The sequence below is a fragment of the Paralichthys olivaceus genome, chromosome 23 (assembly GCF_024713975.1).
Source record: "Paralichthys olivaceus isolate ysfri-2021 chromosome 23, ASM2471397v2, whole genome shotgun sequence".
Lineage (NCBI taxonomy): Eukaryota > Metazoa > Chordata > Actinopteri > Pleuronectiformes > Paralichthyidae > Paralichthys > Paralichthys olivaceus.
The window spans coordinates 211,565-234,044 of NC_091115.1; the positions used below are offsets into that span (position 1 = coordinate 211,565).

General features: G+C 45.4%; 1 protein-coding gene across 5 annotated transcripts in view; it reads right to left on the reverse strand.

Moving 5' to 3' along the window:
• Positions 1-1,437: 1,437 nt before the first annotated feature.
• LOC109646535 (filamin-C-like) overlaps positions 1,438-22,480 on the reverse strand; it is a 33,149-nt gene continuing 12,106 nt past the window's right edge. For 2 of the 5 annotated variants that reach the window (XM_069519869.1, XM_069519865.1), the window contains 40 exons: positions 21,794-21,931; positions 21,589-21,715; positions 21,132-21,268; positions 20,685-20,878; positions 20,496-20,609; positions 20,273-20,416; positions 19,755-19,878; positions 19,463-19,623; positions 19,284-19,374; positions 19,040-19,209; positions 18,842-18,959; positions 18,478-18,740; positions 17,143-17,740; positions 16,316-16,486; positions 15,213-15,375; positions 14,953-15,113; positions 14,701-14,868; positions 14,481-14,604; positions 14,241-14,397; positions 13,468-13,584; positions 12,258-12,447; positions 12,163-12,186; positions 11,775-12,022; positions 11,248-11,347; positions 10,413-10,553; positions 10,162-10,290; positions 9,917-10,090; positions 9,469-9,630; positions 8,086-8,289; positions 7,838-7,990; positions 7,479-7,601; positions 7,114-7,359; positions 5,860-6,129; positions 5,588-5,725; positions 5,049-5,164; positions 4,293-4,425; positions 3,931-4,107; positions 3,630-3,845; positions 2,170-2,376; positions 1,438-2,092 (listed from right to left, as the gene is read on the reverse strand). In XM_069519869.1, the coding sequence (XP_069375970.1) occupies positions 1,905-2,092; positions 2,170-2,376; positions 3,630-3,845; positions 3,931-4,107; positions 4,293-4,425; positions 5,049-5,164; positions 5,588-5,725; positions 5,860-6,129; positions 7,114-7,359; positions 7,479-7,601; positions 7,838-7,990; positions 8,086-8,289; positions 9,469-9,630; positions 9,917-10,090; positions 10,162-10,290; positions 10,413-10,553; positions 11,248-11,347; positions 11,775-12,022; positions 12,163-12,186; positions 12,258-12,447; positions 13,468-13,584; positions 14,241-14,397; positions 14,481-14,604; positions 14,701-14,868; positions 14,953-15,113; positions 15,213-15,375; positions 16,316-16,486; positions 17,143-17,740; positions 18,478-18,740; positions 18,842-18,959; positions 19,040-19,209; positions 19,284-19,374; positions 19,463-19,623; positions 19,755-19,878; positions 20,273-20,416; positions 20,496-20,609; positions 20,685-20,878; positions 21,132-21,268; positions 21,589-21,715; positions 21,794-21,931 (6,779 nt within the window). In that variant the 3' untranslated portion in view covers positions 1,438-1,904. The remainder of the gene's footprint in view (positions 2,093-2,169; positions 2,377-3,629; positions 3,846-3,930; positions 4,108-4,292; positions 4,426-5,048; positions 5,165-5,587; positions 5,726-5,859; positions 6,130-7,113; positions 7,360-7,478; positions 7,602-7,837; positions 7,991-8,085; positions 8,290-9,468; positions 9,631-9,916; positions 10,091-10,161; positions 10,291-10,412; positions 10,554-11,247; positions 11,348-11,774; positions 12,023-12,162; positions 12,187-12,257; positions 12,448-13,467; positions 13,585-14,240; positions 14,398-14,480; positions 14,605-14,700; positions 14,869-14,952; positions 15,114-15,212; positions 15,376-16,315; positions 16,487-17,142; positions 17,741-18,477; positions 18,741-18,841; positions 18,960-19,039; positions 19,210-19,283; positions 19,375-19,462; positions 19,624-19,754; positions 19,879-20,272; positions 20,417-20,495; positions 20,610-20,684; positions 20,879-21,131; positions 21,269-21,588; positions 21,716-21,793; positions 21,932-22,480) is intronic. The other 3 variants (XM_069519870.1, XM_069519868.1, XM_069519867.1) reach the window with 2 other exon arrangements.

The following is a 22,480-nucleotide window of genomic DNA, read 5'->3' on the forward strand; positions in this document are numbered from 1 at the left end:
GGAGGAGGAGGAAGAGGAGGAGGAAGGAACAGGAGGAGAAGGAGGAAGAGGAGGAGGAAGAGGAGTTGGAGGAGGAGGAAGAGGAGGAAAAAGGAACAGGAGGAGAAGGAGGAGGAGGAGGAGGAGGAGGAAGGAACAGGAGGTGGAGGAAGAAGAGGAGGAGGAAGAGGAAACCTTTTTTTCTCCACATTAAAATTCAAAATCTATAAGTTTCTTCTTCTCGATGAAACCTTCACGTGAGTGAATATCTACTGCCTCCTGCTGGATCCTGCTGGTAACTGCAGCGTTTCACTGACAAAATCTAAAAGTTTATTTTTATTTGTTTTATTTCTGAAATTATTTATTATTATTTGTATCCTCTCATGTCCTGTTGAAGATAATTGTGATCAATTGTTATTTTTCTAATTATCACAATAAAATATAAATATTTGATTCTTTTTTTATTGAAACGTAAACTTCATGAATTTGCATTTTTTAATTTCTGCTTCAAAATGATCTAAATAAAACATACTGCATTTCTTCATTAGCATAATATTTATTTATCCAATTTACTTTATTAGACACATTAAAATGTATAATTTCGTATTTCTTACGAATTTGTTGATGTGTTTTGTGTCTGGATGCTTTATATGAATCTTATTTTTCTTGCAGATTAAATCTGAAGTTATTTCTTGTTGCTAGGCGTCTACTTCAAATCTGTCGACGTTAAATCAACCTCCGATTTAATGTTGATCTTAAATGTAAATATAATGTATCTCAGATTTATGTTTATCCATTTATACACTAAACACAAATGCTGGCATAAGAATCTGAGTGTAGCAGCTTTAACTTGCAGTAAGATGTTTATCATAATACAATTAATATAAGTTATTTAATTAATAACTCATATTTTTGTCAGCAGAACACAAACTCATCAAAATGAAAAGTGACAAGAAATTATAGGAGAATGAGTCAGTAACCGAGCTGTCAGCTGACTTGTCAAGTGAGAACAGAGTCCTGCGTTCTGATTGGACGGAGATAAACTTCCTGTTTAGCCACATGTTCATGTGGAAAGCCAAAAGTGTCGTAATTTTTCGCGTACCTCCTGTGTACTTTGTATGTTACTGGAGTATTCCCCACAAGGGGAAACCATAGAACTCACATTGAATAAAACGTAAATTAAAAAAACATGGAGACCCTGGAGGTCATGTTCTGCCTCTACACTGCCCCCTACTGTTCATTTGTGTAAAATTGCAGACACCATTAATTTCCGAGGATGTGCCCACCCGCCGCAGGATACGTCAGTTTGTCTCCGACCTATGGAAATAAGAACATTCTGTGGTTAACACCTGAATTCTGAGCCAGTGACGAAAAAACTGAAAAACCTGAAAACAAATTGTTAGAATTCATCCATCGAACCACTGGTTAGTTTTCATGAACTCAGAGAAAAGAGTTGGATTGACGAGCAGCAGAACTTTAATTCTTCCTGAAAACTGAACAAATCAAACTCATTCATATAAAATCACTAGAAAATCTCTTCACTCTGTAAATACGATGTTTTCATCATTCACACATTAAAGCGACTTCTCATGTGGTAAAAAACAAAAGTCTGTTTCTCGAAGATTCTCCTCGACAATAAGACCATTTTCTGTCAAAGAAAAAAAACGTCAGAGAATAAATAAAGCAGAGGATCAGGTTGTGTGAAGCTAACGCAGGTTCTCGTTGTTCACGCCAACACCAACCTCAACTGCTGATTCATAATGACACAGTTGCCATAGAGACGTGAAGGTGAAACTGATGTGTTGCCATAGAGAGGGTAAAGGCAAAACTGTTACTGTAGCAACAGGAGACAGGACAGCGTAAATGAGTGTGAGACAGTCTCAGTGCATCGTGGCCGTTGGGAGACAGATGTGGCGAGTCCAGGTTCAGGGGACGGTGAAGTGGAACGGGCTCCCGGGGACGTTCTCGTCGCCCCACTTAACGATGAGGATGTAGCTGCCCTGTTCTTTGATGGTGTACGTGACGTTGTACATCCTGTTGCCCATGTGTTTGACGTACACCTCTTCACAGGGCGTCTTCGGTCCGTGGACACCGACCATCAACATGTTGGTTCCTGCAGAGACAAAGTAGCAGCGTACCATGAACAGTTCTTACTTTGTATTTTGTTCCTCAGTTTTTTTCCGCCCTCACCTGCTTTACTGCAGTCGACCGTGAACGTGTTCTTCTGACCAACGAAGGCCTTCGATAGCCCGGCGCCTCTGGACACGACTTTAGTGGCATCTGAGGAGAATTTGGGTAAAGAGGCGAAGGCCCCGCCCATCATTGACGACTTGGTGACGGTTTCCACGAGAACGGACGACGTCTCATGAAGACTGTGGCCGCCGGACAGACGAGGTCCTAAAGAGAGATTTCAAAATCATGAGCATCAGAAGAACATGGAGGAGGTTCTGTGGTTTCTCAAGTTCTCAGGATTGTTTACAAAGTTCAACTGGTTCCTGATGTTGAATTCTTTTAGGAACATTTTGTGATGTGAAAATTGGGAACAAATTAAATACAGTGCTACGAGCTGCGTTCAGGTACGTGCTGCGTTCAGGTACGTGCTGCGTTCAGGTACTTGCTGCGTTCAGGTACGTGCTGCGATCAGGTAAGAGCTGCATTCAGGTACGTGCTACGTTCAGGTACGTTCTGCGTTCAGGTACGTGCTACATTCAGGTACGTGCTGCGTTCAGGTACGAGCTGCGTTCAGGTACGTGCTACGTTCAGGTACGTGCTGCGATCAGGTAAGAGATGCATTCAAGTACGTGCTGCGTTCAGGTACGAGCTGCGATCAGGTAAGAGATGCATTCAGGTACGTGCTGAGTTCAGGTACGTGCTACGTTCAGGTACGTGCTGCGATCAGGTAAGAGATGCATTCAAGTACGTGCTGCGTTCAGGTACGAGCTGCGATCAGGTAAGAGATGCATTGAAGTACGTGCTGCGTTCAGGTACGAGCTGCGATCAGGTAAGAGATGCATTCAGGTACGAGCTGCATTCAGGTACGTGCTACGTTCAGGTACGTGCTGCGATCAGGTACGTGCTGCGTTCAGGTAAGAGCTGCATTCAGGTACGTGCTACGTTCAGGTACGTGCTGCGATCAGGTACGTGCTGCGTTCAGGTACGTTCTGCGTTCAGGTACGTGCTACATTCAGGTACGTGCTGCGTTCAGGTACGAGCTGCGATCAGGTACGTGCTGCGTTCAGGTACGTGCTACGTTCAGGTACGTGCTGCGATCAGGTACGTGCTACGTTCAGGTACGTGCTGCGATCAGGTACGTGCTACGTTCAGGTACGTGCTGCGTTCAGGTACGTGCTACGTTCAGGTACGTGCTACGTTCAGGTACGTGCTGCGATCAGGTACGTGCTACGTTCAGGTACGAGCTGCGATCAGGTACGTGCTGCGTTCAGGTACGTGCTACGTTCAGGTACGTGCTGCGTTCAGGTACGTGCTACGTTCAGGTACGTGCTGCGATCAGGTACGTGCTACGTTCAGGTACGTGCTGCGTTCAGGTACGTGCTACGTTCAGGTACGTGCTGCGTTCAGGTACGTGCTACGTTCAGGTACGTGCTGCGATCAGGTATGTGCTGCGTTCAGGTAAGTGCTGCTTGATCCACCTGAGACTTTGGCCTTGAAGGGACTTCCGACCACGTGACCACCTCCGTACTTGATGGAGATCAGGTAGTTTCCGGGGGCCATGGGTGTGTATGAGACCTTGTAGCCCTCAGCACTTTCCTGACAGTCCATCTTCACTTTGGACGGTCCGTCCACGGTCACCGACAGAGCTCCTGAGCCGGCGTTACATGTGTTCACGATAAACTCTGATGCCACACCTGAGGGAGGAAACCAACACTGTTAAATATTCCTCACCAGCTAATCCAAGCTTTTAAAGTGAAGGAGGTTAAGGATCAAGTTTACCTGTGACTCCTCCCTCCAGTCCCGGTCCGAAGGCAGACACCATACCAGGATCTCCCACCTGTCCCGGTTCTCCCACTCGGATCTTGAAGGGGCTGCCGGGGACGTGGCTGCCGTTAAAACGCACATCGATGGAGTGAACGCCGTTTTCTCTCGGGATGAACCTGATGGCGTGTTGATCTGTAGAAACAAAGACTGATTGTTCAAGACTGAAGACAAATGTTCACACTGATTATTAACGTATCAGCGTTTTGTGTCGTCTGCATAGAGATGAACAGGATTCAGAGATGACGACATGTGACAGAACAGAAGTGGACTCAGACTGGAGCCTTGTGGAACTCCAGGTGGATTTTAAAAGGTTTCACCACTGTCCAGCTCGGTGATGTAACACTCCTCAACGGCTCCTGACGGCGAGTGGATCTTAGCATCGATCAGACCTCTGGCTCCGTTCAGCTGCACAGAGAACGAGGCTTCCTGTCCGACCTTCAGACCCATTTCCTGAGAAACGTAAACGAGCAGGTTCAGATCAACAGAATCTCAGAGGGAACACATTTCATCTGGATCTATATGAATAATATCTGGAATCAATGAAGATGGACACAACATGAATGAAAGATTTATTTTACAGCAAATATATATGAAAGTATTAAGTGAATATATTAGCTGTATATGAAAATGTAGATCATGTTTCTATATATTAATGATGGATAAATATTATTAGACCTGGTGTAATAACTGTTTTTGTAGTTTGTGCGTGTGTGAGTTTAATAATTAGTCAAACCTTTGTCACTATCTTTACTAACACTAACAAATATTAATCTTGATTTTTTAGTCTCATGAAGTTTTTCCATTCACCTCATGAATCTTTCATTAATAGTTTATCAGCCTTTTCATTTTTAGATGAAGCACTTTGACATTTCGCTGAATAAATCAAGTTTGTGTGAATGTGGTTGAAATAGATAAAAGGTTTTTAATCGTCAGAGGTTAATTAAAGTTATAATACTTTAATATATTAAAGTTCGAGCAGATTCATTTACACACGCTCACAGAAACACTCATAAAAATCTATTCATAGAAAATCTGAATGTGGTGATTTAAAATAGCAGCTGACGCATTCTCACCTGCAGGCTGGTGATGGTGAGGCGGCGAGCGTCGTCCGACAAAGTGGCAACGGGGACGATGAATGGAGAATCTGGGATGTGCTCGTCATTGAATTTAATAGAAACCTCATAATCACCTGGAGAGACGAGAGAAAACTGTTGAATAACTTTGATATCGTTGTTATTTAATGACATTAAACCAGTCTTTGTTAACTAATGATGATAAATCATATGACATCATAATAACTGGACCAGTAACAAAAAATAATCTTAAAGTTGAAGGAAGATTTACTGCAAGTGAAGAACATTGTTCAGTCGTTTCATCTTGAATAAATTGTGTTATAATAGTAAGATTTTGTTTCTGCTGTTTTAAAGGCACAAATTATAAATAAAATATATATCATGAATTTAATGATCGGACTCTTTACTCTTATTAGTTTGGTTGTTTTTCAGAGAAGATTCAGATCAGATCACTGTGATGAACATTAGAGTTGGTTTTAAAATAAAACTCAAACTCTGACTGTTTAAAGGAAATCAAACCTGAACGACTTGATTCTCACCAGGTTCCTGAACCACATAGGCGACGCCACAGGATCCGTCCTTCCTGTCTTCAAACGTGATCTCAGCTTTACTGGGTCCTTCAACAGCGATGGACAAACCTCCAGCTCCAGCTTCTCTGGTCCAGATACTGAACTCAGCTGAAACACATTTAACCTCCGTCTTTATGTTCATGACACTTATTTTAACACATTATCCACCGTCTGCATCTAAGCCAACATAGAGAAGAAAGACAAAGTGGAGATGAATAGAAGACGAGATGTCTCCAGCTCACCTGGGATCCCGGCCACTCCTCGGTCCAGTCCGGTTCCTCCCGCTCGGACCTTGTGGGCCCCTCCCTCTCCCAGGGGCCCCACAGTGAACTGGAAGGGGCTCCCAGGAACATGTTGGCCCCGGTACTTAACGTTAACGGTGTGAGGGCCCATCTCCTGAGGGATGAACCGGACGCTGTAGGTGCTGTCTTCTCCTCTAATGATCTCCGCCTCCTCCGTCTTTCCTGCGGGACTCGTCACCTGAGCCGTCATTTCCTGGTTACCTGCCTCACCTGAGGGGGGAGGAGCCACAAAGAGAGACATGGGTCAGAAGACATGTTCGAAGCGACAGGACTCACACACTGGTTAATATCTTAAAGTGCAGTTCACAACGTCCATGAATAATAATAATAAACTTTATTTATAAAGCACCTTTCATACATAACATGCAAAATAAAATCAGAGAGGTGAAATAATAAAACACGTCAGCAATGAAACAAAGACTTTAAAATCTAAAAAATGTGAAGGGTATAAAAAGTGAGAAGATGAGATCAGATGAAGGAAAAGAGTCCAAGTACAAAATAGAATAAAAATAGGGAATTAAATATATAAACTATAGATGTGTACAAATATATAAAATATAAGCTCTGGAATGAAAACATGAATGTGAAAACTAACAGAATCTTATATGATGAGGAACCGTCCATGTTGGTTCAGAGGAAACAGAGGTCAGAGGTCACGCTGAGTTCAGGATGAACTGAAACAATCGTGGAGATAAAAGCTGGATTAAACGTGTCTCCGTTTCAGGATCTAACTTTTCAAACTGAGTATTCCAGGATAAAAACTTTTCTTTGTCTCAGACACAGTTTACACTCGTAAAGACGTTTTCAGAAACACATGTTCATTTCTCGTATTTGAGGAATGTTGCCTCCTCATTGGTCGACACACGTTTTTATGTATCGTCATGTTTCTTCTGCTGCAGCTGAAACTTTAGTGACGTTTACATCATGTGATTCTTTCTTCACTGAATCTGTTTCCTCTGAAACATTTAATTCTATTTGACAAGTTTTTAATCAACAACACATCAGATGAGAGAAAATCAAACATGTTAAAATCACATGTTAATAAACCTGCATCAACAACATGTTAACGTGAGAAACGTTTCTACATGCAACACACACACTCACTCACACACTCACTCACTCACACACACACACACACACACTCACTCACACACTCACACACACACACACTCACACACACACACACACACACACCGTCCTGCAGTGGCGGTCTGCTGCCGCTGAACCCGCTCAGACTCTCGCGTCCCAGGAAGTCTCCGAACACGTCTCTGAAGGGGTCTCTTCCAACCTGCGTGCTCTCCTCCACACGGACCTCCCTCTTTGTCTCTCCTCCTCGGGTTTTGCTGATCTCCGTCCTCTCGGTGCGAGTGTACGTGTGACTGCTGCGGGTGAACGTCTGCGTCAGATGCTCCTGGTTCGACACCATCTGAAACCAGTTCCCTGTGACCAGCAGGAGGCAGCGTCGAGGAAACGAGGGGCAAACAGAAGGAGGTGAAGAGGAGGAAGAGATGGAGTGCACAGGTTACAGATAGGAAGAGGAGGTTGATGTCACAGCTCACCTGGTATTTTCAGGTTGAGGTCACAGGTGCTGCCGACGGTGGCGATGGAGGACGCCTGGCGTTTCCTGGTGATGCTCTCCTTCATCCGCCCCTCACCAAACATCTTCACTGTGAACGGACTTCCTGTCGGGAAAGTTCACACTTCACCTGTCAATCAAAGTTCTCATGTCCGGAAAATAAACAAGGATTTCAAACTGAATCTGAGGAGAAATATTTCAATGAAGAAAAGTTTGAAGAACTCAAAAAGTTGAGTTTAAACCAACGTCAACCTGGAAACAGAGAAAGTTGAAGCTTCTTTGTAAATTACACAGAAGTGACACCGGTACGTTTCCATGGAGACGTCATCGCTCCGTCTGTACCTGGAACGTGTTGATCTGCGAACTTGATGTTGATGATGTAGTTTCCAGGTTCCGTGGGACAGTAGGTGACTTTACAGGTTCCGTCCTCCACGTCCTCACAGTTAATGTCCACTTTACTGGGACCCTCGATGGACAGACCCAGACCTCCGTAACCTGCGAGACACAGAAGAAGAAAATGACTGACAGCTCCAGTGAACCTTGGACCAGTGGACGTGAGCAAACATCTGGAACAAGGTTTGACTGGTCACCTGCGTTCCTGGTGTCCACGATGAACTCGGACACCTCGAAGGTGTGTCCCTCCAGCAGCCCCTGACCGAAGACCTTCACCTTACTGGCGTCTCCGATCTCAGACTGACCCACCATGATCTTAAAGGGGCTGTTGGTCACATGTTTCCCGTTCTTCTTCACGCTGACCACATGTTCGCCCACTTCCTTTGGCGTGAACGAGATCCCTGCAGGAGAAAATCAAATGCACGAAGAGTCTTGAAAAGTTCCGAATGACCACAGTTAACATGTGTATCGTTGTTTGTGTACTTTATGTTCACTGCTGACAACAAAAGATAACAACTTTACGTTCAGATTTCTCGGCAGCCTCATGACCTGTTATGGGCATTGGTGGGCGTTTACAATGCTAACTAGGAAAAACCGACACGGTTTCAGCTTACGACCACGTGGTCTGCATCGACATAGAAGAACATATGAGCGAACAAGTCTGCAGTTTGAGAACGTGTCATGAATCTGACAAAGGGTTTTCTTAGAAAGCTTCTTAAGAACAAAGTTTACTGAAACTTGGAAGAAGTTATTAGTGAATGAGGCCCAGCAACGTTAGCATAACCTGACCTCTGTGTCCAGTCTGTGTCCTGACCTCTGTGTGTCCAGTCTGTGTCCTGACCTCTGTGTCCTGACCTCTGTGTCCAGTCTGTGTCCTGACCTCTGTGTGTCCAGTCTGTGTCCTGACCTCTGTGTCCAGTCTGTGTCCTGACCTCTGTGTGTCCAGTCTGTGTCCTGACCTCTGTGTCCAGTCTGTGTCCTGACCTCTGTGTCCAGTCTGTGTCCAGTCTGTGTCCTGACCTCTGTGTCCTAACCTCTGTGTCCAGTCTGTGTCCTGACCTCTGTGTCCTGACCTCTGTGTGTCCAGTCTGTGTCCTGACCTCTGTGTCCTGACCTCTGTGTGTCCAGTCTGTGTCCTGACCTCTGTGTCCTGACCTCTGTGTGTCCAGTCTGTGTCCTGACCTCTGTGTCCTGACCTCTGTGTGTCCAGTCTGTGTCCTGACCTCTGTGTCCAGTCTGTGTCCTGACCTCTGTGTGTCCAGTCTGTGTCCTGACCTCTGTGTCCAGTCTGTGTCCTGACCTCTGTGTGTCCAGTCTGTGTCCTGACCTCTGTGTGTCCAGTCTGTGTCCTGACCTCTGTGTGTCCAGTCTGTGTCCTGACCTGTGTCCAGTCTGTGTCCTGACCTCTAAAATGTTTAATGTGAAGGAAGTTGAATATTAAATCTAAAGCTGTCGGATGGTGATGATTCCTGATTCTATAAACCTGAGAAGCTAAAACCTGAAGGACAAATATCTGGACACATGAATATACGTCGTAGTCTCAGTCTTTGGAATCCTGGAGCGTGAGCAGGACGACTGACCGATGTGTCTGTTCGGAAGCCGCTTCAGCAAACACGGCTCCTCGTTTCCAGAAGGTGCTCCGATGGTCGCCGTCAGACTGCTCAGGTCCGTCTCCGTGATCTTCAATGAAACGTCTGTTGCCGTGCCAACGTTGAGTTGAGAAGTCCTCATAGAGTCGTCGCCTGTTGGTCAAACGCAGTTAATTTTAGTTTGTTGAAGAATTAATAAAGAAAAAAACTGAACCCTGAGGAACTCTGGGAAATACTTCAGTTGGGTTTCAGGATCAAAAGTGACGTCATGGATCATATCAGGTATCAAACAGACGTGTTGTTGATCATTCTTTTCAAAATTAAAGTGTTTTAATGTGATAGGAGTGAGAAGCTTTTACTTTGAAACCTCACACAAAAGAACTTCTGAAAAGGACAAAATAAAGTTGATGGAACAAGAAAACACAGGAAGTGTTATAACCGGTGATCTTGGCGGTGAAGGGACTGCCGGGGATGTGTTTGTCGTCAAACTTGACGATGATGTTGTAGTCTCCAGGTGCAGTCGGCAGGTAGGACACGGTGCACGTCCCGTCTTTGTTGTCTTTACAGCTGATCTCAGCTTTAGACGGACCCTCCACAGCCAGAGAGAGACCCCCTGCAGAGACAGACTTCGTACATTCAGTCCAACGTTTCTCCTTCAAACAGACTCTGTTAATGTGACGTCACCTTCGCCGGCGTCTTTAGTGACGATCGTGAACGTGGACGGTCGGTTCACGGTGCCATGGCTCAGACCCGGGCCGTACGCTGTCACATGACCGCTGTTGATGGCATCAACGTAGAACTGAAGAGGACTTCCTGTGAAAACACCGGAACGAACACCAACAGTTTTATTCAAATGAAAACACGACAGAGCTGAAGTCTGTTTTCATCCGGAGACAGAAACTGATTTGACTCGTGTGTTTCCACGTTATTTTTACCGGGGATGTGGTTTCTGTCGTATTTAATGTCCATCTCGTGCAGACCTCGTTCAGTTGGCGAGTATTTCACGGTGACGGTTCCGTCCTTGTTATCGGTGATGTGAGGGCAGGCGGTTCGACCAGACGGCATCCGCACCTCACCTAAATAAAAAAAAATGAAAACACCACAGTTCCATCACGGTTGTTTTGTTCATTCAATAAAAACTTTATTAGTTTCTGATTTTGAAGTTTTCTGAAACAACACGTGGAACTGATTCTGTTACCAGGAGACTCATTTACATACAAATATATACATACATGTACAAATACATAAAAATCATTCTAATGGACTACATTTTATTATCGTCAATATTACTCTTTAACAAATAATAACTTTTCTACTGTGATCTGATGAAGAAAAGATCGTATTTCTGCTCCATTCTGTAGGAAAGTGAAGCAAACTGTAGTAAAGTGAAGCGAGCTGCAGTAAAGTGAGCTGCAGTAAAGTGAAGCGAGCTAGCTGCAGTAAAGTGAGCTGCAGTAAAGTAGTAAAGTGAAGCGAGCTAGCTGCAGTAAAGTGAGCTGCAGTAAAGTGAAGCAAGCTAGCTGCAGTAAAGTGAAGCGAGCTAGCTGCAGTAAAGTGAGCTGCAGTAAAGTGAAGCGAGCTAGCTGCAGTAAAGTGAAGCGAGCTAGCTGCAGTAAAGTGAATCGAGCTAGCTGCAGTAAAGTGAAGCGAGCTAGCTGCAGTAAAGTGAAGCGAGCAAGCTGCAGTAAAGTGAAGCGAGCTAGCTGCAGTAAAGTGAAGCGAGCTGCAGTAAAAACGTTTGTTCTTCAGTGAACTGTTGAAGAGTCTCACCTGTGATTTCTCCTTTCTGCACCGTGAAGGGAATGACCAGACTGAAGGGGCGGAGCACCGGCTCCATCCTGTCCACAGGGCTGATGGGATCATCGGTCGCCTGGAGCAACAGAAACAGAGGAGGGGGGGGGGTTGTTTAACCTTATTTATCTGTTAATGATGGTGTTGCTATAGAAACAGATGATTGATACGGTATACTATACAGTATAAACGTTATCGTATACAGTTAATACTAAATACTACACAGAATAAACTGTGTATGATACAGCATAATATGATGTAGTATAATATACCGTATAGAATAGTAGAGTACAGAGTACAGTAATGTAGTATAATATACTGTATAGTAGAGTACAGAGTACAGTAATGTAGTATAATATACTGTATAGTAGAGTACAGAGTACAGTAATGTAGTATAATATACCGTATAGTAGAGTACAGAGTACAGTATAAAATACAGTATAGCATAGTACACATACTATACTAGTCCCTGAGGCCCTTTAGGTCCCTGCAGCTGTGGGACTCACCACCACGTGGAAGGGGCTGTTGGGAATGTGTTCCCCTCCGAACCGGATGGTGATGACGTACTTCCCGGGCTCCGGGGCCGTGTAGTAGATATCAAACGTCCCGTCTGCGTTCTCCACCACGTCCACGTCCAGCTCCGCTCCGTCAGGAGTCGATACCTTACAGGTGACTTTACCTTTCCCAGCAGCCTTTGCGTCCACAGTGATGACGGTCTCCTCGCCGATCTGGATGGTCGGGCCGATCCCTGATCCTGATGAGATCAAGACAACAAATCAGTCACGAGTCACAAACATCCTGAATGAAAACTTACTGAATCGCAGCTGAATTTAATTTATATAGAAAACATTTTTTCACGTAACTGAACAAAGTTTAGGTTTTATTACAACTCACCGAGACCGTGTCCTCCAATCGACACTGTGGGAAAACAACAGTTTCAGGAGAAGAAATCCAATTGGTTGATAGAGCAGTGATGGGCGGAGACTGACCTGTGACCAGACACTTGCTGGCGTCCCCGGTGGGCAGGGCGTGGATTCTGTACGGCGAGTACGGGATCTCGTCTCCTCCGTATTTGATGGTGATGGTGTAGCGTCCCGTCATGTCGGGGACGTACGACACCGTGTACGTACCGTCCCGGTTGTCTCGGATGTTCGCCTTCTTAGGTTTTCCCTCTGGATCCTGGACATGTGCCGACATGATGTTTGTGAACACGTATGACAAACAGGAACATTCTAAAGTGAAGCTGCACATCAATGGTCTCCTCCCATGAGCCACACGACCAGAGACAAACTGATTTTGTGAGAGGTCAATTCTTCGTCTGTCTTCTACGTGAGTCAGCACTTTGTCTCCAGAGACATTTGTTTGTGTTTCTTCATGTTTGTGTCACGTGTTAGAAGCTCATCACCCCCCCACTCCCTCAGTGGATCAGTGGAGGACGCTCTGCTGTGTCCTCACTTGGATTTAGACTTTATACAGGAGTGAAGGAGGAGACAGACAAACTGAGTCTCACTCTCACATTCGTGTTCGTCCTCCAGAGAAGATCCAGAGACCTGAGGAGTTCAGGTCTAGTGGATTCTGGACAGCGGCTGGTTTGAGACCAGTGGTGTTGGCAGCGTTTATCAGCATGTTTGTCACACAGGGTCTAAATCTACTGGAGCAGCAGGAGGATGGATGGAGGCACTCTGGTTAGTGGAGAACTGATGGGAGACCAACGAGGAGAACACAGGGACAGAGGAGAGAGGACAGAGGAGTGAAGACATAGGAGAGAAGACAGAGGAGAGTAAAGAGAGGAGAGAGGACAGAAGACAGGAGAGAGGACAGAGGAGTGAAGACAGAGGAGGAGGCATAAAACACAAACTAATTAAAAACGTAAAAACAGTTGATGTTTCCGTCTTCAGTCTCGTTCTTGAGGAGATTCTCAGACTGAAGTTAAAGTTTCTGTGAACACGAGGTTTCAGGAATCAGTTTTTTAACTTTTCAAACTTCCCTGAATTTACTTGTTAGAGAAACTTTATGTACTTGCAGCTAAAATGTTTTGGTTCTGAACCATAAAATCACTTTTAAACTCTTAATCTGTACAGATGTATATAATATTAATCCTGATCATGACCTGGACTCCACTCTGCTTCTCTGAGGGGGAGACAAGGGGTGAGACGAGGGGTGAGACGAGGGGAGAGGGAGGGTGAGGTGATGCCTTACACAGCCTCTCCTCAGAATACTGAAGGGGATGGTTTTCTTTACTATATGAGTCTCCCACACCCTCCGGGCCCAGTCCTCCACAAACACAGAGGCCTCTCGCCTGCTTCCATCCGGACCCTGCAGCACGCAGCGCCACCCAGAGGCCGCCAGAGGCCCGACGGGCCCCGGCAGGACATCACATGGAGAGTTTGAATCAGGGTTAAAGAGTCAGTGACACAGAAACTGTTCAGATTATTGACGACTCATGAAGGAATATGAAAAAGTGTTTCAGGACACGCCCACACGTCAGTGTTTTAATAAATAATGGAAACTTTATTTTACAGGTTCTGTTTATCTGCAAATTAATGATGTCATCTGGTTTAAATCGTCATGGAAACAGAGAAACTGTTTCCAACTATAATTAAGTTCCTGGAAAACAGTTAAACGAGGCGACAAACGACTGGTAAACTCTCGTCAGCGCTACCAGACAAACAACAAACTTATTCAATGTTAACGAAACAGAAAAATGTTTCACAGCTCTGAGACGAGAGTTTTGAACCTGAAGTTTGATTTTTCCATCATTGTTTAAAAATCAACAAGCAGCAGAAATATGAGTGAAATGAATCTGGTTTAATCTACGATATCCTGCAGCTCAAAGTCAAACAGAATCAACATGAAGATCTGTTTCTCAAACATTTCTCAAACCAGGTTTTACTACACAGCAGGTTTGAAGGAACCATTTTAGTTGGAACCTTTTATTCTGTCCTTGTGTCTGTCAGGACGCTGAGACTCACCAGGATCTGGACGGTGAGCAGTCCCTCTCCAGCGTCCCGAGCATCGATGGTGAACTCCACCGGCAGACTTGCTGGGACCCCGGATGCGTCCAGGCCGGGACCGCTGGCTCGAACTTTACTGGCATCGTGAGCCGGTAAAGTCTTGATCTTGAATGGACTGAGAGGAGACATTTGAGACATTAGACCTTGACCATGAAGACGAAGAAGACGGAATCACAAATTGATCTGTGCAGTACTGACCTGCGAGGAACCTCCTGGTCAGCGTACTTTACACACACCGTGTACGGGCCATCGTTGGCAGGAGTGTAGTTCACCGTGTGAGTTCCGTCACCGTTGTCGCTGATGCTGATGGGTTCGGTCACACCTGAGGAGATCAGTCATTGAGGCTGAGGTCTGAGTCCATGGACGCATCTCTCAGGAATCAGAGGAAGAAGAACCAGTATGCCGTTCATGGTCTCACCTGTCGGACCGTAGAGCTGAACCTCCAGCGGAGCAATGCCAGCCTTGCTGCTGTCGACAGAGAACGTCTGAGGGACGTGAGCTCTGACTCCACTTCCCAGTCCAGGACCTGAACATCTCACCTTACTGGGATCCACCAGCTCTCGCACCGGGACCCTGAAAGGACTTCCTGTGACACCAACATTCAGTTGAGTTTCACCCTGCTGAACTTTTGAAGACCTAAATTCTGGATTTAATGAAGTGGATCCGTCACCTGGGATAGGGAGACCCCCGAACGTGATGTTGACGTCATACTCTCCTGGAGTGAAGGGGATGTACTCCACGCTGCAGCTGCCGTCTTTGTTGTCTTTACACGACATCTTTGCCTCAGACGGTCCTTCAATGGCCAAACCCAGACCCCCGGTGCCGGCTCCCCTGAGGAACAATCAGACGATGAGAAACCAGACGGAGACCGAAGCAGTCGGACATCTTCAGATGTGTGTCATGTTGGACGTAGCCAAAAGGTGAACTGACCTGGTCTCTACAGTGAAACGGTTCGGTTTGTTGACCAGTCCTTCCTCCAGACCTGGACCGTATGCTCGCACTCGACTGGGATCACAACCCTCCGTCACCGTCACTCTGAACGGACTCTTCGGCAGAGAGACGTCGTCAAACAGAACCTCAATCAGATGTAAACCTGACGACAGAAAGAGCCGAGAGAAGAATCACATCCTCTTCTCCAGATGTGTCACCTGACACTTGGACGCCACACAGACAGGAGGTGGGGTCGTGATGTCATGTGAATTAGAGAAATATGACCGGAGGGACTACATATCCCATCAGGCCGTGTCCGACTCTAAGTTCAAGTTCAAGTCACAGGACGTTAAAATAAGAACCAGAGTCGTGGTGTTAGATATAAAAAACCGTGACAGCGCCACCTGTTGTCCAAATACATAATCATTTTGTTTGGCACCTTATGGCTGAGTTCGTACGTAAATAACACAAGAAAACGTTTTTATCCAAACCAGGTGTTGTATGTTCAAATGAACGTGACGTCACAGGTGACGCTGTTGTAACTGAGGTTACTCATCGTAACCTCAGTTCTCAGCTGACGTCAGTGAGCAGCTGTTGCTCAAAGATTCCTGAGAATCATTCAGGTTTAGAACCAACAACCTTTCACACACACACACACAATGTGTGGTTTCTGTGTGTGTGACACTGACAGAAGACCACACGCCTTTCTGAGTATTCCTGTCCCACAATGCACTGGGCTCCAGCATGTCACAGGTTACTATCAGTGGAAAACCATCTGTCTGCAGCTATTTATACCCAGAGTTCATCACTGCTGCTCTCGACTCGTTAGAGACTCGACTCACTTCACTTTCACTCAAACACTTTCATATAATAATCACAAAATTCACATTATAAAATAATAAAGTGAACTTCACTCAGTTTGATTATCGCTTTTAAACTTTTAAACATGAGGATTTTTTTTAAACCACGAACACTTTGTCTCTTTACTGTGACTGTTTAAAACCCAGCAGTTTAACGACGTGTTGCTCTGGAAGAAACACATCTATAAACCAGCAGCAGCTCTGCAACCTCCTGCAAACACAGAAGTGTGTGAGGCTGCTCACCGTCCTCATAGGGCGTGTACTCCACCCTGTACGTCCCGTCGCCCTTGTCTGTGATGTAGGCATCTGTGTTGCCGCCTAACGGGTTGGAAATGCAGGTTTTGATTTGGCTGCCACTTTTGTAGAGAGACCGAGCATCGACGATGAAATGTGTGGTCACTTCCCTCAGGACGCCTGCAGGCGAGAAACAAATCAAACTCTCATTAGTGAGGATGCAGCAGATGTTTATCAGGAAACAGGAAGCAGTCGTCATGTTATTCAGCCTCCGTGCAGACTTTTCATGAATTAGTTTTAAAAGAGAAGGAAACATAATGAGGAAAGTTTAAATGAGCTGCAGACTTTATTACGTGTCAGTAAATAAACCAATGAGAGCTGACGTCAACAAACAGACGTGGAAACTTTGGACCAGAGACTAAAAACATGAAGCTCGCTCTACCAACTTTAATATTTACCACAACATAAAAATAGGTTTTTATAAATGTTCATAGACTCCTGTGTCTGTAACCTGGGTTCTGACCACTGGTGGTTTCTATAGAAAATGTCTCTTCTCACTTTATAACGTCAGTAAACTTTGTCCTCAGGAGTTAATTCTAACCCCAAGATGGCGCTGGAGAAAACGGCGGCTCACAAACCAACGGGTGGCGTCATGGTGGGTCAAACGTTTCATTAATTAAGGAGGAATCTATAAAACCATCATGTTGGTAAAGTTTCAGTTGGATAATTTAGTTTCTAATGAGCACATTTAAATTTCCCGAAAAAGTAAAAGTGAACAGATCTGATGACGTTTGAATGATTCAGGTTCCCTGTAGCTCTGAACAGTTTCTTCTCACCTCTGGGTTCGACTCCAGGTCCGTAGACCTTGACTCCGCTGGTGTCGACAGCCGGTTCCACCTGCAGGCGGACAGGGAACTTGGGCACGGCGTGTCCTCCATATTTGATGGTGATGGTGTACATGCCCTGGAACTGTGGGATGTAGGTGATGGAGTACGTCCCGTCGCTGTTGTTCTGGACGTGAACTTCAGCTTTGGCTCCAGAGTCTGAGATAATCTCAATGGTGAGCTTCGCCTCTCCGGCTTTGGAGCAGTCCACCGTGAACGATCCATCCTCGTTGACTTTGCCTCGCTCCAGGCCGGGGCCGCTCGCCGTCACCTTGCTGGGGTCGAACGCGGACTGGACCATGGCCTTGAAGGGGGAGCCGGGGATGTGCTGGTCAGCGAACAGGATGTTTATGGCGTACTCACCGGGCTCGGTGGGCAGGTAGGAGACCGAGCAGGAGCCATCACCATTATCCTGACATTCGATCTTTGCTTCACATGGCCCCTCCACCGTCAGGCCCAAACCACCGGTGCCCGCTCCCTTTGTGTCAATGGCAAAGGGGGCGGGTTTACCCACAATGCCTCCCTGAAGACCTGGACCATAGGCACGCACCTGGAGGGATGAAACAGACCACATCAGAATCAGATGAAACAGATCACATGTTTCAGGCTGAGGTTGAAACTGAGCACTTAACTGATCTCAGCCTGCAGGGGGCGTTTAACTAATCTCAGCCTGCAGGGGGCGTTTAACTAATCTCAGCCTGCAGGGCGTTTAACTAATCTCAGCCTGCAGGGGGCGTTTAACTAATCTCAGCCTGCAGGGGGCGTTTAACTAATCTCAGCCTGCAGGAAGCGTTTAACTAATCTCAGCCTGCAGGGCGTTTAACTAATCTCAGCCTGCAGGGGGCGTTTAACTAATCTCAGCCTGCAGGGGGCGTTTAACTGATCTCAGCCTGCAGGGGGCGTTTAACTGATCTCAGCCTGCAGGAAGCGTATAACTGATCTCAGCCTGCAGGAAGCGTTTAACTAATCTCAGCCTGCAGGGGGCGTTTAACTAATCTCAGCCTGCAGGAAGCGTTTAACTAATCTCAGCCTGCAGGGGGCGTTTAACTGATCTCAGCCTGCAGGAAGCGTTTAACTAATCCCAGCCTGCAGGGGGCGTTTAACTAATCTCAGCCTGCAGGGGGTGTTTAACTAATCCCAGCCAGCAGGAAGCGTTTAACTAATCTCAGCCTCCAGGGGGCGTTTAAAAAAAAAGATTGAAATGAATTAGTTAAATTTTTATTTAAAAAGTTTTATTTGATGAGTAAAAACATTAAGTTCAGGAGACTCAGATCTTTTCTGACGCACCTTGGTCGGGTCAGGCGGCATCACACTCTCCACAGTGAACGGACTTCCTGGGACAGGGTTTCCGTCATAGCCGATATCCACTCTGTACGGCCCCTCCTCGGGGGGGATGTATTTCACCGTGTGAAGCTCATTGGCTGTGCCGGACTCTAGCTTGCAGGGGATTGGTCGACGAGATGGGGAGGTGATCTTGACCTCCAGTTTTCCCTGACCTCCAGCTCCTCGTGTACTGATGGTGAACTCCTGATCTTTCCCAACATCCACCTCTTCAGTTTGATCAAACAGACACGATGTCAGTACAGAGAAACCTCTTTGATTTCCATGATTTCAATCTTAATGATACTTTACTGTTTGATGTTTCACTTACTGTTGTTCAGCCCTTGAACTTTGACCTTGTTCAGGTCCATAGGGGGCGCCACACTGATGTTAAAGGGACTTTTAGGGATGGGGTCTCCTCCGTGACAAACTGTGACGGACATGTTTCCCTGAGAGAAACAGTGAACATGGTCAACTGAGCTCCACCGCTCGTCTTCACATTTGAACAGCAGAGAGGGCGTGGTCTCACCTGCTGGATGGCCGTGTAGCGAACGGTGTAGGAGTAGTCGTGGTTGTCGATGATCTCAAAGTCTCTGACGGCTTCACCTTTAGTGGCGGCAGTGAAATGAACCTCAGGTTTGGCTTTTCCTGCTCCTTTCGTGTAAATAGTGAAGTGAGTTGGTTTTCCCACCTCAACACCTGAAGTAGAAGATATGACATCATGAGGCTCCGTTTTTACTTTTCTGTTTCTTTCTCTAAAGTTTCTCTCTCACCTGTTTTATTCAGTCCAGGTCCTTCTGCTCGGACTTTGGCTGCATCATGGGAAGGGTCCACCTTTATTCTGAAGGGGCTGATGGGTATTTCCTGTTGTAATATAAAAGGTGAGAGGTGCTTTCAGGTGCGTTCCGGTGAGCTCAGTGTTTCTTTCAGAGTTCGTTGACCTGCGTCTCACCTGATCAGCGAACAGAACCATGATGGTGTACTGTCCGGGACCCGGGGGCATGTACTTCACTGTGAAAGTGTCGTTGTCATTCTTGATGATGTCGAAGTCGATGTCGGCCTCGGCAGGTCCGACCACACCTGGAGCACATTTGATCCCGATGCTGACGTCACCTGCAGGAAAAAACAAACCATCAGCAATGATGTGAAAATATCACATTATAAATATAAATATGTATACATATATATATATATATATGTATATATATATATATATATATATGTATATATATGAGATAGCTGACCCTGTCCAGCCTCGCTGCAGTCCACGGTGAAGTACGTCGGCTCGTTGGCTTTCAGTCCCGTCTTCTCCACACCTGGACCGTAAACCTTCACGTTCTCCGGATGGCTGCCTTCACCGATCGTCACCTGGTCCGCGACATAACGTTTTATATGTATATATATTTCTTCTACATTTGTATTTGCTTTGATTATCTTAGTTTCAGAACAGTTTCTGTAATTTTAATTAAAATCATTAGCTCATCAACAAATAAACAAAAACAGATGAAGAAACATTTTATATTTTTACATAATTTCATTTAAATCTGAGCCTGCGGAGAAACTCAGGGTTCTGACCTGGGTCCTCTTTGGTTCCGTCTCTGTGTCAAAATAAACATCGATAATTATAATTTATATTGATATGTGGATGATGTACAACTGATCTATGAAATGATCCTTTAAATATGAAATATAACAGATTCCAGTTATTATCAGGATTTTTAAAAATCAGTTTCGTTGTGTTTTAGTGAACGAGGCTTCGTACCCTGAACGGGCTGTTGGGCACGTTGACTTCGCCCCAGGTGACGATGATGGTGTGTTTGATGGGTTTGGTGGGAATATAAACACAGAGGAAGGTGCTGTCCTCGTTGTCTGTGATCTGTATGTCGATGGGGAAACCCTCGGCGTCCTGGACACACAAACACATTCGTCACGTCGCTGCATCACCACAGAACAACCATGTTTGATTAAAACCAGCTGAAGGTCACCTGAGCATAGAGCTTCAGTTCTCCTCGTCCGGCTCCGTGAGTATCGATGGTGAAATCAGCAGGTTTGTTGACGATGCAGCCGAGAGGCTCCAGACCAGGACCGTAACATTTCACCTGAGAACGTTCAACACGTGATTCACAGTAAATATACACGTGTGTGTTCAATCATCTGAAAGGTTGCGGTCAAACCTTCTCTGGGAAGACGTCGTTGACAGCAGAAACGATGTGAGCCATGAACGGACTGTCCTTGATGTCCTCGTCGTCACATATGACGTGGACGGCAAAGTCGCCAGGTTCAGTTGGCCAATAACGAACGTCACATGATCCGTCACCTTTATCGTCACACTCGATCTTAGCTTGAGACGGGCCCTCGATGGAGAAACCTGAACAAAACACCGTGACTCAAACATCTAACTTCGAAATGAAATCTCAGCTCATATTTGCTGATGACACTGGTGTTTATCTGTTTCCCTGGAATAATGTGAAACTACAAACAACAGATTTCCAACTGCCTCAATATTCTGTGACAAAACAGAAAGTGTGTTTTACTTTCATTCCAAACTGTGCGGTTCCATCAGGAGTCCCGTTCAGTGTTCCCTTTAGTCATTTGTGTGCCGATGTTTCGTCTACACGTACCCAGCGTTCCCACCTCCGTCCCGATGGCCTCCACCACAAAGTCCGCACTCTTCCCGACCATTCCGGTCTCCAGACCCGGGCCCCAGGCCCTCACCTTCTGAGGCCCCGCCTCCTCACTCACCTGCACTTCAAACGGACTGAAAACAAAATGTGAAACATTATTAAACATTTAAAGATTTAACTGATTTAACTGAAAACTGTTTGTGCTTCATCCGCCGTTAGACATAAAGATATAAAATATATTTTAATACCAAAAACTATAAGTAAGTGCCAAACTGGTACTGTGCTTCATGAAAAGCTGCAGAATATTATTCTTCACAATCTGAACCTCTGGAGTTCCTCAAGACTCCATCCCTTATTATTCAGTGTTTACATGGAGACGATCAGTAAATCACTAAAACATTTAGTTTAAACAGGATCTGCTGCTGAGTCGGTGGCTCAGGTGATAGAGTCTCACCTGCGTGGGATGCTGTGTCCTCCCCAGGTGATGGTGACGATGTATTTTCCCGTCACGATGGGATAATAATTACACTCAAACACACCGTTCTCCATCTCCAGGACCTTCACCGGCTCCTCCAGGCCGTCTGAGTTCAACATCAAAATATCACTTTGACGGCAATGGTCAACAAATCAAAACTGATCAGTGAGCGGTGGCGTCTTACTTGGTCCCTTCACGGTGACCTCGAGTTCACCGCTGCCGCCTCCTTTAGTGTAAACTTTAAAATCTGCCACTTCTTTCACCCTCAGGCCTTTCGGCTGCAGACCGCGGCCCGACGCTCTGCAGGCGTTCGGGTTACAGGCTGTTGGACCAATCAGGAGGAGACGCAGCACACTGGTTAGACTGGAGGGGACGTTTACATGAAACTAACAAAAAGACCAAATCTTCAGGAGAAAACTTCAAACTGATTCTAACTTCGTGAGCTGATGTTAAGAAGTGTAACTAAAACTCAATAAGATCAGATTTCAACAGTTTGAACTAACTTTCATGTTTAGCTTTTAAAAACCTGAGGTTCATTAAGTTTTACATTTTAGACTTTAACACACAAAAACAGTAAATGTTGGAATAATTCAGTTTCTCCAGACATTATTTTTGTATCAGCGTTTACAAAATACAAAAATAAACATATATTTACTGACTCATATATTAATTTAGGGGATTTTATAGAATAATTTCATGATTTAATATTTAATCTGAATGTGTCATTAAGTAAAAAAACACACAAGACTGTGTTTAAATGCAAAATCTAAAGCTGAATTATTGAAACACTAAACTAACAACAGACAATAAATAAATAACAATCCTGAATCCAGACTTAATCCTGAATTCAGTGTAAAAGTCCAGATTGAGA